At 36.9% G+C, this 18788-nt stretch overlaps 1 protein-coding gene across 3 annotated transcripts in view; it reads right to left on the reverse strand.

Annotated features, from left to right (window-relative positions):
• Positions 1 to 481: 481 nt before the first annotated feature.
• Positions 482 to 18788, reverse strand: part of PLEKHA1 (pleckstrin homology domain containing A1) — a 60006-nt gene continuing 41699 nt past the window's right edge. Inside the window, exons 7-13 of one of the 3 annotated variants that reach the window (XM_081247294.1) lie at positions 14421 to 14564; positions 12795 to 12863; positions 8429 to 8493; positions 7754 to 7817; positions 5784 to 5873; positions 4467 to 4537; positions 482 to 2943 (exon numbers count right to left, since the gene is read on the reverse strand). In XM_081247294.1, coding sequence (XP_081103420.1) covers positions 2733 to 2943; positions 4467 to 4537; positions 5784 to 5873; positions 7754 to 7817; positions 8429 to 8493; positions 12795 to 12863; positions 14421 to 14564 — 714 coding nt within the window. In that variant the 3' untranslated portion in view covers positions 482 to 2732. The remainder of the gene's footprint in view (positions 2944 to 4466; positions 4538 to 5783; positions 5874 to 7753; positions 7818 to 8428; positions 8494 to 12794; positions 12864 to 14420; positions 14565 to 18788) is intronic. The other 2 variants (XM_081247295.1, XM_081247293.1) reach the window with 2 other exon arrangements.

Genomic DNA, 18788 nt, shown 5'->3' on the forward strand with positions numbered 1-18788 from the left:
AAATTACCAACACAGATATCCTTTATCCGGTTCATTACTAGATGCTGGATACACAGCAAGCGTGGACTACTTGTTACTAACAGTGGGTTTGCAAGAAGCAGCCTCTAATACTTAACATGGCATTTTTATGAGTGCAGGTCTACAGCTCACCTGGGGATCAGTATGTCCTCTGCACTCATCCTTATTCATGTCATACCGATCTAACCAATAACCAAACACCGCAAAAGCAGCCTGGATAATTCAAACAATGCTTTGAAGCCAGAATAATTGATTTTGCTTTTGAGAGCATGTTTTCTAATTAAGCAAAATAAGCTCTTTTTCCCAAAAAGACTCATGTTTCCTTGTGCAATTTCACATCAAGTTATACCCTTCCAAGTCTACCAAATAATGTCTGTCCTTAAATTCAAGTCAATTAACCAAACACATTTTGTACTTGTTCTATTTACTTGTTCACACAAGAACTGAACCAGACCAAATGAGAAATAAGTTAGAATTAATTTTGAGCAATTTATTCTCAAGTCATTACAGTGTTCAACCAGTTTGATGTATAAAGATAACAGACATAAAAGTAAACAATGGGAAGCACACATATATTCCCATTCTGAAAGAAGACATGTTATATATACAGAAAAAAATGCAGCAAATATTAAGGTATTCAAAGTAATTCTTTGACAATTCAGATGTGACATATTTACAGGAAAAGTATAAGTTTTAAAATAATTAAATAATTTTCATAGAATTATAAAAGTACTGAGATAAATATTAGGAGACTCTGACAATCACAAGACCACTTCCTTATTCTATTTTATACAAGGGTAGTTCTATAAAAAGTCCCAAAATAGAGCTAATATTTTGCCACTACGGAATATATCAAATTACCAATACCAAAATATTAAAATGAACATGCAATGTAAAAGCTGTACCAAAGAAAACAGCATTAGGCTCCTGAAATAGCCAACTGTCTACACAAGATTTCTTAGGTGTGTTCATGAAAAAAGAGCTTTCTAAAAGAGCTGCTGTAATGGATATATCTGCAGAGAAAGTGATAACTACTTAAAACCTTTTCATTCTATCATTCTCAAATGTAGCTGCAAAAAAGGAAAAATCTAAATATAACTTCTAAAAATATTAGCTTATGAAAAAAATGTTGAGTGGTGCATTCTTGATGCATTCGGATTTTTAAAGTGATGCTATGATAATTATAGTATAATAGATAGTAACCTCTGGACCCCACCACTGTAATAAGAAATCCACCCTCCCCTCTCTTTCTCAAACAAGAAGTCATCTTAGAAAATGAAAAGGAGAAACAGTGACATTTACAAATTCAGAACAAAACAGTACTGTAATACGGCAAAATATCATAAAAATAGCAGCATGTGAAATTCAAGACTATTTTCTTAAAGCAAATGTTTAAGACTGAACCGTAAAAACAGTACTTGATCAAACTGGTCTATTACTCAACACCTGAAACTAACGATATTTTAGAAAGGTGCTTGTATTTATGATATCCCCATGATTAAATGTAAAGTCAAATATGTGTTTAAAAACATATATTGCACAGATAGAATAACAACATTCTGGTATCTCTAACACAAAATGGTATGTTATTTAGTACATTAACCTATGCTACTGAAAATTAATTTTATCCTAATTGTTTAAAACCAATCACCTAGGAGTTCTGAGCACATTAATCTCAAAATATTCCTAAACAAGATGAAAAAACACAGGCACTTGAATACAGGTTATTAGTGACAAAACACAGAGGTTGCAATCGCATGACTAAGGGCAGTATGTCTTTACACATAAACTTGAGGTCTTTCACTGATCCAAATATAGAAATAAGAACTATTTTACAAAACTCTGACAAGAAAATCAGATCTCCAAGATATTTCGTATCAAATAATTTTCACTGAATAAAGCAATGACTGCTGCACGTCTTGATTAAGCTTTTACAAATAAATGTCCGAGATACGGTTGTTTGAATTCTAATTCTCCCCTTTTCTCCACCCCAGTACAACACACGACCCTCGCTAACTGTCCAATAATACCCTCTATGCAAAACTCACTGCTCACCTTGAGATCCAGAGCATCAAAAATGGCTATCATTTCAAAACAGTCCACACTGTACTATAAATTTTACAGCACCACAGACGTCATGAGTTCAGATATTTTTGTCTGGCAATATTTCATTCAATAATATTAACTGGTAAGAATGTATAGAGATTGAACATTTAATTGGAAGTCACAGTAGCATTTTTAAAACAACCAAAATAATTAATAAGCATTTTTCATGTTTTAAATTGTGAAACATTTAAATTGTCAAATTCACTTGGAAAAAATATCACACACACACTTTTATCATCCCAATGAGAACAAAGCTTCAGACAGTTGATACTGAGATACTTAGGGCTTTTTTCTTTCTTTCTTTCTTTTTTTTTTTTTTTAAGAAATTGCATTGAGTTTGGCCACATCCTAGCTTCTTGGCTTTACCAGCTTATAAAGAGAACATCGATGAGGCAGTATACTATATGCATTAAAGCCCCTTTCCCCTTTATCATCTTTGGCGAGAAGCCTCTTGAAAGGACACTGAGGGCGGATGAGGCGGGTCAGGCTCCACGTGCTTCCATCTCACACATCACTGACTGGAAGGCTTGCGTCATCCAAGTCCACGGGGTCACAATCTTGTTCCTGAGGGCCATTTTCACTTTGAGGTTTTAGCAGAGCTTGTTCAGTCACTTTGGTAGCTGGTTCTCTTGGAGAGACAGCCTGGACCTTGAAGTTCCCTGGCTTGACCTTGGCAAGAGATTCGTAAAATCCTCGCTTCTCCATGGAAAAGCTTGAGACCAGAGAGTTGCTGCGAGAGGCTGTGGATCGCGGGGTGGCTGCTGTGGCACCGGCAGAGAGGAGAGCATGTTTGGGTTCGGAAGGACAGCGGGAATGCTCCTGCAAAGAGGGGTGCTGGTCAGACACGGGCAATCATTAACGGCAAGGCTAGTAACTCAGTGTGAGACTTTATTCTCTGAAAAACAAACAGAACAAAACACACACACACAGAGCAGAAGCATGAGCCATGCAGCATACATGTGCAAGTTCCTTCCCAAAGCAATGCATTTTTAGGAGTGAGTTTAGAGCGATGACAGCCAACAACCATTCCCACTTAGAAACTAGCTCGTCAGTTCTTTTTTCTGAAGCCAAAGTTGGCTTTGAAGACTTAGAAGATTTTGAAGACTCAGTCAGCCTAAACGGGAATGCAGTGTGCCAACTGCAACTGAACTGTGTTTAACAGGGGGCCTACCAGCTTTACCATTTTATTCAAGAGTTTATTCTCAGTAAACACTAGGAATTATCCCACACATTTTAGAAAGATTAAAAAATGAAAATGCAGAATATAAAAATAAAAGGCCATTTTCTCTCTAATAAGCAGAACTCAACATTTTTCAAACCTATTATTTTGTCTAGCAGCCTCATGAACTTGAGTTTTTGGTTCCCTGAATTTCACTGCAACCAATAATATCATAGTCTTTTCACTTCTTATTTAATTGCATTTATTTATTTTTGCATATGGCATACATTCATATGGCTTAAGATTTTTTTTTTTTTTTTTTTTTTTTTGCGGTATGCGGGCCTCTCACTGTTGTGGCCTCTCCCGTTGCGGAGCACAGGCTCCGGACACGCAGGCTCAGTGGCCATGGCTCATAGGCCTAGCCACTCTGTGGCATATGGGATCTTCCGGGACCGGGGCACGAACTCATGTCCCCTGCATCGGCAGGCGGACTCCCAACCACTGCGCCACCAGGGAAGCCCGGCTTAAGATTTTAAAGGCAGGGAAGGGTACATATTTAAGCATTTATTAAAACTGTGGTAAAATAATTTCAGTTGTGAATATTAATTTCAATACACTTCTAACTAAATCAAATCTGAAGATAGCCTGAAATATGACCATTCCAAATGCATTGCCATATAGTTGTGACATTAGTGGCTTTGAAAACAAAGTGCTACAAACCACTAAAACACTCTAGATTCCCATTAGACGGCTAAATTTCACCTGAGATTTAACACACCATGCACACTATACTAATGTAGAGTTTATCCAATGCATGTGCACCTGTGAGTTTGAGCAAACTGTTACCACAAAGGTGCATTTTAAGTGGTGTAGTATAAAAAATTTCAAAATACACGAAATACAGAAATTGAAACTCTTGTGGCAATTCAGTAAATTAAGCTTTAGTAGATATGACTTTTTAAATTAGTGAAGTTGTCTTTTTTTCCCATTATTTATTTATTTTTTAATATCCGTACCCAACCTGATGACTGTAGTGAACTAGTTTGCGTTAGTGTTGACAAAGTCAGTTATGATAACTGCAGAAGGCAGTTTGGTTAACTCAACTTTCCAGAATCAGTTGTTAAGGAGTGAGTGAGTCCAGGCCCTCTAGTAAGAAGGCACGTTTGCGTGAGAGCCCACATACGTGCTGCATTCCCCAGTTCTGGACGTATACCTCTGTATACAAGGATTCGACAGCCTTCTGGCCTGCCGCATCTGGAACACAGTGCAAAGCTAAGATTAGAGGTAACCTGTACTGGAGCGGGGAGAGAGAAAGTTCCGCTGATAGTTACAGCTTAGAGAGTCCAATCTGCCCCCACCACAAAGCACAAAACACAAACGCCCTTCTCCAACTTTTCCTCTTCCCAACAGACATTGTTTTTGCAGAGAGTCTCATACTTGACTGCTGAAAAGGTCACATAAAACACAGGCAGTTACAAAATTAACACCTATGAAAATAATTTCTGAGACATTCCAAACAGGATACAAGAAGAATAACTTTAAAAGTGAGAAAAATGGATTTGTATTTACTGATCTAGAGTCATTTCTAACAAGAAACAATTAAAAGACAATATTACTGCAATACTAGAAATGCAGGAAAATACTGCAAGTGCAGACTATCCAGCATCAATGAGTCTAGATACTAAAGGCTACCATGCTCCGTATTAGACTACCTTCTGCAGACCAATGTGCTGCACTTCAAGGTGCTTGGAAGTTTTTCATTCCTCAGTGGAATTTTTATTTTCAGATCAGAGATCAGTGGCCAAAGTATTCCAAAGCTAAATCTTATTCCTATGGTGAACTTGTACATGATAAATTAAAAAGTAAAGACATTTTCCTTACTATCTGAGAATGTTTAGCTGTTTTAATTTTATTATTATACTACCAAAAAGATAATTAAGATAGTAAAAAGCAGCCTTTTAAATTAACCTAGTAAAAAATGAGAATGAAATGGAAAATACTGACTGAGAACACTAGATGATATTTAAGGTTCAAGCTGCTCAACTGTCTTACAGCACTATTAAGGCAAAAAACCTAAACTGAAATTATAGGAAGTAAAAAGGAAACTGAGACCTTCACAAAACTGTGTAATGCTACAACTAAAGGTGCCTTACATGATTAGGCCAAACACCACACTAAGAATTGGTAAAATTACACCAAATCTGGACCTACTGACAAGTAAGAACTCCTAAAACAAAACAAGGAAATGTTCATTCTTTAGTTGCCCTGCTTGTGCATTTAAGACAATACAATGCACAGAAAGTTATGTATACATAACACTACAGGAAGCATTAAATTAGAAATGCATTATTTTTTTGCAAGTCCAATTGGTATGAAAGTCAACATGCAGATAAATCTCAAAACAGAAAGAAACTGAAAGGATTAGGGGGAGAGGAAGAAAAATAACTTGACAGGATCAGGGGACCCAAGGGAGTATCACCCCAGAGAACAGGAAACATACAGAAGACGCTGATCTGCCAGGTCCCCGCTGTGCTACAATGGCACCAGAGACTGCTTTAATCCAACTGTGCATCTCTTCAGGGCTATCAGCCTAAGGAGAAGGAAGGATTCATTCAATTTTTCCTCAAAATCAGCTCCTATGTCTGTAAATCCAATGTATTCATTTTGGTAATAATTAACAGTGTCAACAACAAAATCATTCTAAGGCAATGGTTTCCAAAAACTTTTAGAAGTCACTTTTTTAAACCAGGTTTTGCTGGGTAACTTACAGAGATGTAAGTTGGGCATGTAATGTTTTAAGATGAGACACATCAAAAAGTGTCAATATGAATAATTATGGAGAGAAAACAAGAAGAGGAAGAAGTCAAAGAAAGACCTTCTCATTTTTTCTGCTGTACTGTCTGAATTTTCAAGATGAATATTTATGTAATTGTGCAGTTAAAAAAACACTGTGACATCTTTTTTTTTTTTTTTTTTGCGGTAACGCGGGCCTCTCACCACTGCAGCCTCTCCCGCTGCGGAGCACAGGCTCCGGACGTGCAGGCTCAGCGGCCATGGCTCACGGGCCCAGCCGCTCCGCGGCATGTAGGATCTTCCCGGACCGGGGCACAAACCCGTGTCCCCTGCACCGGCGGGTGGACTCTCAACCACTGTGCCACCAGGGAAGCCCTGTGACATCATTTTATATGTTATTTTTCTAAAAATAATTTCCAACAGTACCCTAAATCGTCATATTCCAAAGCATCATCTTCCTTGATAGGACCATGACTTGCAATGTGAATTAAAAACCTTACTATGACTTTAATCCAATGAAACAAGGCCCTCAGAGGGGTGGAGAGGTACTGCCCTTTACTTCTGGATTCTACTGTCTAGTAGTTTAAAAATTTTAAAGATACAAGTAAATTTTTTGAACCAATGATATTAACAGAGTTTTTAAAAGGAAAAACTCGAAGTAGGCAAAGGTAGAGTATACTTTCATTCACTACAAACAGGAGCACCAGTCTAGAAGTCAATTTGGCAAAGAGGTTTAAAAAAGTTCATGCTCTGATAGTTATCCTCGATCTAGATACGTATTGTAAAGAAGAAATTCAGGCAAATTTATGCACAAAATGTACACTACCACATTAAATCACAGTAAATGTACAAAAACTATGTAAATGAGTGATCAGTAACAGCAGAGAAACAGTTTAATTGTGAAACATTCATATAAGAGAGCATAGTTCTAAAAGGTTTTCAGAGAATTTTTGATGTAGAAAAAAATGACTATGATATAGTAAACAAATAGGATATAACACTATATTGATATCATATAATCCCATTTGTTATAAAAAGATATGCTCTAATAAAGGAAAAAAAAAGAAAAAAAGAATGGTTGCCTGAATGTGGAATTCTATATGGTTTATAAAACACTTTTTCTTCATATTTTTCTGTATTTTCTAAATTTTCTGCAATAAGCATATGTAATAACTTTTATAAAACAAAACCAAATGTTCTTTTAAAAAAACTTCTAATCTAAATAAATGTGTTAAGTAAAAAGTGTATTTTAAACTTAAACATAGGATACTATCTACCATTAGTGAAATGATAAGATATACTGTGTACTTTTATTATGGATATTTGAGCCCCCCTTCTTATAAAATTACCAAAAGGTGATATAATTAAAATTCCAAAATATGTGCAAAAATAATCCAAATTGAAAGTACACACTTAGCATCTAACTTAAATAGCATTTCCCTTCCTCCAAATAAAATTTAATTCCATTTGACTAACTTACAGCAAAGAATACCCCTATTTGCTGAACATATGACCTGCCAATAATCTTATGTATAATATTTTTTTATTAAATTGGCAATTATATTTGTCATATTTTTGCTTATTTTTATGAGAAACACATTTATTTATGCTTATTTCACCTCTAAAATTATTAATTTCTTGTTAGGAGGATCTATAATCTCCAAAGAAGTATCTTACCTGCACATAGAAAGTTCGAGACGATGTTACAATTTCAAAGAGGTTGTCTCTCATCATTATGTCACTGTTAACAAAAAAAAATTTTCCAATTGTACTGAAATAGCAGTTGTTTGATAGTTTTCCTTTCACTTCTTTACCCAGTACCAAGTATGTGTCAATGAGAAAATAAATATTAGAGATAAAATACTGATTTAACTGAGAAATACTAAGTGATCGTTTTCCAATTTATTTTTGCATTAAATTTTACATATTTTATATAGTTGTATGTATTTTTAGAAAGGTTCATAAAACAACTTTAAAATTCAAAGTTTTCAACTGTGAAGAAATCAGTTTGCTCAAAGAAACAATGGCACAGTTAACATTCTTATAAAGCTCTATTCTGCAGCAACCCTGAAATACTAGAATTAATAATACATCAATTTGTCAAATATGATAGCTGTTCACATTAAATTTTGTCCTTTCCATTAATAAGCTTAAGAACTGTTTCCTAATTTGTAGTTTTCAAACAAAAAAATCTCAATACTCTGTTTCATCTGAAGGTTTTGAAACCTTTGGCATAACCCACTAGCAATAACACAGAAAAATATCAGCTGTAAGTACGTCAATTAAACTAAAGAACTATATATTGTGTAATAATAAGCGGTGCCAGGCACCAAGTCAGAGGCGGTGCTTTACCTTTGCTTACATTCCTGGACTTTATGAACCTCTTTAAGTGGTATTACGCGGAGAGGTTCCTTTTCCTGTCAAAAAAAGCAAATAAACAGATACATGACATATATTCTTAAAATCCTTTTAAGCATTACTTGTTTTATTTAGAGGTCTATGCGAAAATCATGCTTCTTTCCTGAAGCACACCTAAGACATAAATCTACCTTCTTGAACCATCCAGCATCAGAACAGCTCAAATACTATAACCTGAGACACACTGTGATTTGAAACAAGGAAACTGGCATATAACCCATGTTCACATTATTTATGTGCTAAATGACAGTGTAGCTTATTAAAAACCATTAACCATCAGACTTTTCCTCGATGAACCCCTATTCACCCAGTAAGTGGAGGACTTCCTATTTTGGAATGTTATTTTCATACAGAGGGCACCAGAGTAGTGAATACCCAGCTTCTTTGAGTTAAATTTGTCATTTTAGGAATATCACTTTTATATGAATACATCATTTTAACAAGTACAATTTATTAAACATTTACTAAGTGCCAGGACATCTGCTATGTTTTAAACGTGTTATCTCACTTTCCACAACCCTAGAATACATGCACTATTACTCACCTGAGGAAACAGGATTAGACACATTAAGTACCTCACCTAAGGTTACAAAACTAGATATAAGGTTCACATAAGATGTAACTAGCTCCTAGTTATTAGCACAGTACTTACAGTAAACATTTCATGAAATACACTGTATTTCACTGAAAACGACAACATGAGTTTAAGACATACCATTACTCTATGCAGTACTAAGAAAATAATTAAACCACGGCTGAACACTTTTTTAAAACCAAAATCTTTTTTTTAAGTTTTAGAAAATAACTCATTTGCAGGTAAGCTCTAGGACGGCCTCTTCGTCTGCGTAGCTCTGGCCGCCCACACCAGCTGCCCCTCCAGACACTCCTTCCTGCTCCTGCACCACCACCAGGGACACCTGCACTGATGTGCCTCGCCTAGAAAATTTACATCTGAATTGTTAGGAACTGATGGGAGGAAAAGAGGGCAAACACGGTGACGAAGGACCCCCCAATTTTTAATGTTCTTTACATATTACAGATATTAATGTTTTATCTGTGATATATGTTATTAAATATTTTCTCCAGGTTTTCTTTTTTTTCTTTTTAGATTAATTTGTGCTTTCATGTGCCAGTATAACTACGGTAACCTGCAAACTTTTTTATTCTAAAAAGCACATGTTACATCACAGTCCAACAAACACATATATAATGTGTATACATATATAAAAGCGAAACAAAGGTTTTGCCGAAAACGTCTACCCTGAGTGTTAATTTTAAGACTTTTTTTTAAACTAAGGCTGAACTGCACTGACACATCATAATCACCAAAGTCCCTAGTTCATCTTAGGGTTCGCTTTATGAAGTGAATAGTGTTGCACGTTCTACGGGTTTGGACAAAAGTATGATGACATAAAATCATTAAAATGTCATACAAAGTATTTTCACCGCTCATAAAAACTTCTGTATTCTATATATTCATCTCCCCTCCCCCGCAAACTCCTGGCAACCACTGATCTTTTTATTGTCTCCATTGTTTTGCCTTTTCCAGAATGGCACATACAAGGAATCTATTTTTCTTTTTTCCTTGAAGAGAGGGGTTCAAAGCCTTTATGCCTATAACACCACTCATGGCCCAGCCACACGTGGACTGGACAGGCTCCAGGTGGCAAACACCCCTACTAAATACTGTAGCTTTCCTTCCAGTACTGAGCCCTGTCCCACTGGTCCTGCCCAGCAGCCACGTGCAGGTGAAGGGGGGATACGTGTTGGGTATCCGTTCATAGGAAGGCCACAAGTTTTGTGACCCTTGTCACAATGAACCCTGATTTCCTGTCGGGTGTGTTGTAAACAGACGAGCCATTTCTTCAGACCCCCTGCTCTGAGCACACCCCATCCAGTTTTTCTTGTCTGCTGAAATCTTTTATACCTACTGAAAGAAACTTTTAAATTCTTATCTTTCAGAGAAACATATAAAAATATTTACAGATGAAATGATATGCCTAATATTTGCTTCAAAATAGGAAGGGGGAAGTAGGTGGTGGTACAGAAGAAACAAAACTAGTCATGCGTTGATAATTATGAGATCTGGGTGATGGCTATTTAGGGGTTCAGAATACCATTCTATCTATTTACTTTATGTTCAAACTTTTCCATGATCCAAAGGTTTTGTAAAAGAGCCCCTTTATACTTTAAACATCAACTTTTATCATATATTATCCTTGAGCATATATAAAAATGTATAGGCAAAAAAAAAATGTATAGGCAAAATAAATGGGTTAAGGTTTTTTTAAAACCTCACATTCAGATCCCAGCTCACTCTCTGACTAGGAGCCATCAATCTCAGTGTTTTTCACTCCATACTATTCTCTGGGCCAGAAAGAGCACTGGTGATAATACAGCATTTCCTAAGAATCTCCCACTGTGTCCCTGAGATTTTCTTCCAACTGCCAGCACCCTTTTCTGCAGGTTTTGATGCTGATCTTCTGATCTTACCCAAAGGTGCTGTGCACACACAGGCAATGACAACTACAGCACAGCTGCTGCCTGGCTCCCTCACCTTCAGCAACTCTAAGAGACCTGAAGATTTCAGAAATGTTAAAATGGGGGGAGGGGATGTGCATCTTAGTAACTGATAAAGGTCAATAATTATATTTAAAGTGTTCAGCTTTATCTGCGTTTGCTAAATGCTTAACATAGTCCTGAATACACACAATATAATTTCCCTACCTCCTATGATAATTCAAGTATTCTTTCATCTCAAACTTTATAGCATAATATCCACATGCAGCTTTTCAAATTATAGTAAATATTTCTATAATAGTTCTTGTCTCATTATAACTACTGCGGATGACAAGGGGACATGTCAATTTCTCTGGTAAAACTGAACTCCTGAAGGCCAGAACATCACTGACTGCCCTCTTTATTCCCAGTTCCCAGTGCACCAGGGCCGTGGAGAGCTCAATGAATGTCTGGTGCGGGAAGGGCTCCTCCCAAGAGGACTGGCATTAACTGAAAGCAACGAATCAACCTGCCAACCAAGCACAAGGGTAGCTTCTGAGACACCAAGGCTGGTACTTTTTGAACCAAGTAACTACTGCTTCCAACTGAGGCTCTTAGGTTTTGAAGTCTAAGAAAGGGTCCCATGCTAAAATGGCTATTCTTGTTATGCTATGTCAATTTTTTATTCATTCAAAAACACTTTTTATTTTCTAGGTACCAGGTGCTATGTTCATAAAAGGGTACAAAAGGGAATCTTTGCTCTCAAGAAGCTCATGCAATCAACTGGTAAAGACAAGTATGCAAACAATTACAAAACACAGTGGGAAGTATTATGACAGAAGTGGGCATTCAGGTTCCAGGTATGTAAAGAGAAGCCACTAAATCCAGAGTCCAAAAGCTTTCCAGAAGAACAGACACCTGAGATGAATCTTAAAATATTCCCTTCCTATTCCCCAGTGCTCTGTTGTCCAATAGAGTAGCCACTAGCTATGTGTAACTATTTGAATTTAAATGAACGAATACCAAATACAACCGGTTTTAATTTTAAAATTAAATACGGTCAGGTTTGTCAGTCACACTAGCCATATTTCCAGTGCTCAACAGCCACATGTAACCAGAAGACCTGGCCAATGCAGATAATGGAAGATTTCCATCAGTGCAGAGTTCAGCTGGACAGTGCTGTTCTGGTACCGTCATTCAAATAAAATGCATGGTTCCCCCCCTCAAATGTCCCATAAAGAGAAGAGGTAGAATCGCACTCAATTTATCCAACAATCTATTGCAGAACTCAGGTCACATGACAGGAGTATTTTAAATAAGGATGTTACTCAAACAAGTGAAAGACGGACCTTCAATCTTTGATTCTACCTTCAGATAGGACAAAAATATCTTATATGAAGAAACTTAAAAGTCAATCTGAAATAGAAAAAGAAAATATCAAGAGAGGGCAGGGAAGAGAAGGCAGAAATCAGAGGGTCAAATGTTGACTTTCAGAGACTTAATTCTTTCTACCATCTCCTCCAATGCCTTTAGAGGAAATCTGTAGACTGAGGGGTTCTGATAGTTTTAATTCTTTCAACGTAGAATGCCTTTGAAGATACACTCTTTTTATTTAAGATGTATTTAACAAAAATACCATTAACCAAAAGCATCACAACAAAATAAACTGAACTGTATATACCTCTCAAAACCAGAATTTAGTTATTTTAAAAATAGAAAACAGGACAAGAAATTATATAATCACTACAGTGTAACACTTGTAAAACATTTTTAAAGCAACATTCATGACACAGCAACATACCAGTTCAGATTTGAAGTAGCCTATTGTGTTTTCATCCAATTGAAAATATCTTCTCTTCCAGTTTTTCATCTAACAGAGATGAACACAGACATAAAACTTCTGTTTCTAAGAATGTCAAATGTTAATAACAACTTAATTATTCTGATATGAACCCACAATCAGAAATGTCAAGCACTGGAAAACCTTACTACCCTCCCTTAGTGAGGAGATACAGGAAATTTCATCTCTGTTGCTACTCAGGCCTTGAACTCCTAATTCAACTCTGGTGGCTGGCTTTCAGCTCTTACTGTATGATTTTATAATATGGTCTTATGTTTTTTATGCTCTAAAAGTTAAAAAAAAAAAAAAAAAAAAAGCACTTCCCCATCCCCCACAAAGTAAATGTTACCAAGAGTTCAACAGCAAGCACAGGAAATGTGACTAAACCACATCAAGCTTCTCATCTGTAAAATGCATGAATCCTTCTATAGGTACTTTATAATACTAAGAAGGAAAGCAACACATATTTAATAAAGTGAATATGCTTTGTACAAATATTTTCTGTCAATGAGATATAGTTTTTGTGAAAGTACTTCAATATCTCTAAGGGTTAGTTAGTATTTTGGACTTAAAAGTAAAACAAAAAGAAAGGAATGTCTCTGTGAAAGCCCTAATTAACACTCGACCTGATGAGAATTCTGATTTTACCCGTAGACATGCTGGAATGAAAAAGCTTCAGCCCTTGCCTTCATTTCCCTTAGCCTAAAGAAGATCACACAGTTAGGGCTGAAAGAACCTTCCTCTGGCTGACCTAAGCCAATTAGACTTGCCAGGAGTGACGTGAGGTCAAGCAGAACCGCCAGTAGACATTTAAGTACTTCTTTACTCACAGAAATTTTTAAAATTTTATTTTTAAACTTTGAAGTCTATTTCCTCATGAAACTCTACAGATTTAGTTCACATTTTAGAAAGGTATTCTGGATTCATAAATACTGGTAAATTTACCTGCTCTTCCCACATTTCACCATTATGGATCTGGTTGTGTGAGAATATCTGGGCCAAGACGTAATAGCTCTTACTAAGGACCAGGTGCTATGCTAAGTGCTTTCTATTTATATCTTTCAAAAAAGACCTCTGGATGGTAGGCTTTACAATATAATTTTCCATAAAAAGAAACTGAGAGCCTGAGAGGTTAAGTAAGTAGCCCAAGGTCTCAGTGTTTTCAGCTGGGGTCGGCCCAACCCCATATCAGGTAAGTGATCCTTCCACACCCTGCTCCCCTGGTCTCCCCTTTCCTGCCAATCTCCCTACTAGAGCTCCCTTTCCCTGACCTATTCCCAAGGGGGTAAAAAAATCAACAGAAAAACTTTCTGGAATAAATTTAAGCTGTTAGGAAGCTCATTTAAAATGGAAGGTTAGTGGTAATAAGCATTAACTTATCCAGCCACCCACAGACCAAGAAAATAATAGCACTGAGTTTTGAACACAGAATAACCCCTGTTCTATCCGATGACTCCTGGTCAGTAAGCTGGTCTTACACTTTGGTTCTTTCACAAAACAAAGCAAACCCTAACCCTAACCCATGCTGAGAGTTTGCTAATATACACTCATTTTTCATTACTTCACATATTTTGTTAAACTACTTACCACTGCTCCTTGTTTTACACAATATCCAGCTTTGATAACTGCACTATCTGAAGATGGTTTAGGAGGAAAGTAAGGAAGATGGCTTTGTGACCGCTTCAAATTATTTCTGTCAATACTTTCACCACATTCATTTACTTCTTCTTTCTAAAATGAAGCAAAATAAAGATATTCTTTTTTTGCTTGTTTACCTTCAAAGCATACTCGTAGTTCACGGTGTCATTCTAGTAGAAAAATCTTAAAATCTATTTTAGTTTAGTTAGAAACACGGATCTTGGAGTAAAGAGTTTTCTAATTAATTTGAGATACTTAATCATAACTTTCAATACCACTGATTAAACCACAGATTTCTATTTCTCTTTTTCTGCAAAAGTCCTACCACCAGTGTTTTTTGGTTTTTGTTTTGCTGGGGGGGTGGCTGCTGGATGGTGGGGGTATAACTTTTAATTTTGAAATAATTATAAAGATTCACAGGAAGTTGTAAAAAAACAATGTACAGGAGGTCCTATGTACCCCTTCAACTGGGTTCCCCCAACAGGGAAACTGTATAACTATATAGCACATTATCAAAACTGACATCGAAACATTTCGCAGACCTTATTCATATCTCACCCATTTTACATGCATTCATTGTCTCTGCATATATCATTCTATGCAATTTTATTGCCAGATCTGTGTAACCACCACCAGTGCCAATGTACAGAGCGTTCACAATAGGCTCCTTTGGGCTACCCCTTTAGAGCTTCTATCCCCAGTTCCTTGGCAGCCGCTAATTTGTTCTCCATCTTTATTATTTTGACATTTAGAGAATTTAATATAAATGGAATCACACAGTAGGAGAGCTTTTGAGATGGTCTTTTTTCATTCTGCATTCACTTTGGAGATTCATCCAGGTTGGTCCTTGTACCAACCGTCTGACCCTTCTCATTGAGAGTAGTATTCATGGTTTGGACGTACCACTGGCTAATTCACCCACTGAAATGGCACTTGGGTTGTTACCACATTTGAGCTATTAGGAATAAAGCTGCTGTGAACATTCATGCTGTTTCCGTGTGAACATAAGTCTTCATTTCTTTAGGATAAATGCCTAGGAGTGCAAATCCTAGGTTAATACACTGATTGCAAGTTTACTTTTATAAAAAACTGCTAAACTCCTTTCAGAGTGGCTGTACAATTTTACATTCCCACCAGTTATGTATGAGTGATTCAGTTTCTCCTCATCTTTGTCAGCATTTGTGTTATCATTAATTTTTAGTTGAGTTATTCTGATAGGTATATGATGATATCTCATTGTGGTCTTAATTTGCATTTCCTTACTGGCTAACGATGGTGAATATCCTTCCTAGCACTTATTTGCCACCTGTGTATCTTTTATCTTTTGATGAAATCTCTGTTCATGAATTTTGCCCATTTTCTAACTGGACTGTTTGGTATTTTTACTATTGAGTTTTGATAGTTCTTTATACGTTCTAGATACTAGTGCTTTGTTGTATATGCGGTTTTACAAATATTTTCTCCCAGCGTGGTGTTTTTCTTTTCATCCTCAACAGACAAAACATTTTTAATTTTGATAAGGTTCAATTTACCAATTTTTTCCCTTTATATAGATTGTGCTTTTGATGTCAAGTCTAAAAACTCTTCACCTAGTCCTAAATCCTCAAGATTTTCTCCTTTGCTATTTTCTAAAAGTTTCGCAGTTTTAATTTTTGTTTTTAACAGTTCAGTCCAGTGCTTTTAAAAAACTAACTATACTCAGGTTTTCATGTTCCCCAAAACATTAGCTTCCTGTTTATTTATAACGTACAACACAGGTGATAATCTATTCTACAAATCAACCAAAGGTGTGTATTTTCAAGAAGTCCTAAATCTCGAGAGAAAAACTAAGTACTCAAATCATATCTTAGGGAATTTTCAATCTGTTCTACACTTAGACAGGTCAATAGCACTAATTATGTACTTAACTTTGTAATCCTAGCACTCAACCTGCTAAACCAATAGTTACTGAATAAATTAATCATGCAAATGAGATGTCATTTTGTTACTGTTATCTGAATGCTTTTATAATGAGTAAATACTACTTTAAATAAACTATATCGTAAAATGATAAAGCAATACAATTCTTTGGGATCTTTTTAATATTGTACCTGCCATACGCTCTTAGAACCTACTGAATAATCGATACCAAAATTAAAACACAAATCTTAATTCTATACAAAATTAAGACAGCCACAGATACAAACAACTACAATATCTTAATACAACTAAAGACAAATTGTCTTAGCTCTTCTATCAACACAAGACATAATACAGGTGAAAGCAACTTAGTCTAGCTCTATCTCAACCAGAAGTCTTACAGGGTAAAATCATTACTTTTTTAAAAAAGTAAATACACACACACACACACACACACACACACACACACACACACACAAATTCCTAGTTTATTTTTTATCCAACTTTGGTGAAAAATGTAACCTCCCATTAGGGCAGGGAATTTCTGCTCATTAATACACATATCCTCTGTCTAGCATAAAGAAAGCACTGAATAATTAATTAACTAATAAGTCTTTTAAGTACAAAAAGGCACACAGGTAATGAAAATGCCTAACATTGGCAATATCAATTAATTACCTTAAAATTCTTAGTTTCTCAACTGCTAGTAATTTAATTTGCATTACAAACTTATTCACTTAATAGCAACCCAAGAAATTTAAGTGCACACAAGTTTTAATTTCATCAAAAACTTTAAAATAAATTTATATTTTCCATAATACCCAAGAGTAAGAATTAACTCAGCATACCAGTACTTTGGGGATAGAACTGACTCAAAATTCCAGTCCTCTGTTTAGTTCATCTAGGCCAGGTTGTAGAAAAACAGGTTTAAAAAATTACACATATTTACAAACACTTTGACTTGGCAATTTTCTCTCCAGGAGTTTATCCTTTAAAACATATTATCTATGGCTCTAAAGTTTATGCTACAAGCATGTTCATCAAAGCATTTACGAGATAATGGAAAATATCTTGTTGCCCCCACCTGCCCCAACCTTCCTGGCACAGAGCTCCTAAAACCCTTGTAATTTCCTAAGTGATAAGAGCACTGGAAGCAACTTTTGTACCAATATTTGGTCTTTGACCCGGCTTCCTGACAAAGAGTTCATCAATCCCTTAGAATTTCCTGGGTGACAGCATGTCTTTTGTTCTAATAAGGTGACTCTTGGTGGACTCCTGAATGGGGGATAGTCACCAGAAAGACCAAGTCATGATTAAAGGCTTGGAATTTTCAGCCCCATTCCCTACTCTCTAGAGAGGGGAGAGGGGCTGGAAACAGAGTGGATGATCAATCATGCCTACGTGATGACGCCTCCATAAAAATCCCTACAATATGGAATTCAGAAAGCTTCTGCATTAGTGAATTAATGGAGGTACTGGGAGAGTGGTGCACCCAAAGAAGGCATGGAAGCTCCACACCCCTTCCCACATACCTTGCCCTACACACCTCTTCTATCTGGATGTTCATCTGTATCCTTTATCATATCCTTTTACAATAAACAGGTATACAGTAATTAAACTGTTTTCCTAAGTTCTGTGAGCTGCTTTAGCAAACTAATTGAACCCAATAAGCGGGCCACAGGAACCTCGAATTTATAGCCCATCGAGTCAGAAGCACAGGTAATAATGTGGACTTACGACTGACATCTGAAGGGGGTGGAGGGGCAGTCTTGTGGGACTGAGCCCTTCACCTGTGGGATCCAGATAGGCAGTGTCAGAATTGAGTTAAATTGTTGGACACCCAGCTGGTGTCACAGCATTGCTTGTGTAGGGGAAAAACCCCACTCATCTCGTGTCAGAAGTGTTGGGAGTGTAGCAGTGTGAGAGTACAGGAGAAACACAGGAGGAAGAGTGGGTTTTTCCTACTTATGTTAGGGGAGGCACTGACCAAACCCGCCCACCCTGGCCAGGCACGACAGTAACCACTTGCATGAGCTCTCTTACAACAGGAGGGCCTGGTATGGAACACAGAACTAACAAGCTACCACCAACTGGAAGAATTCGGGAAATGTCAAAAGGAGAGAGTAGACGCCAGTCCATATACCCTACCAACCTCCCAGAATCCTTCTCACTGGAATTCATCTTGGCTGAGCAATGCGCGCGCCACCAGGAAGAACCCTGAGTCAGAGTGATTGGCCAGAGACCACCCCGAAACTAACCCCAGCACCATAAACCCCGAGACTGCGAGCCACATGGCAGAGCAGTCTTCTTGGGTTCCCTCACCCCGCTGCTCTCCACCCGGGCGCCCCTTCCCAAAAAAGTCTCTTGCTTTGTCAGCACGTGTGTCTCCTCAGACAATTCATTTCCGGGCAGACAAGA

This window comes from Mesoplodon bidens, assembly GCF_964165515.1.
Source record: "Mesoplodon bidens genome assembly, chromosome: 1".
NCBI classification, from domain to species: Eukaryota; Metazoa; Chordata; class Mammalia; order Artiodactyla; family Ziphiidae; genus Mesoplodon; species Mesoplodon bidens.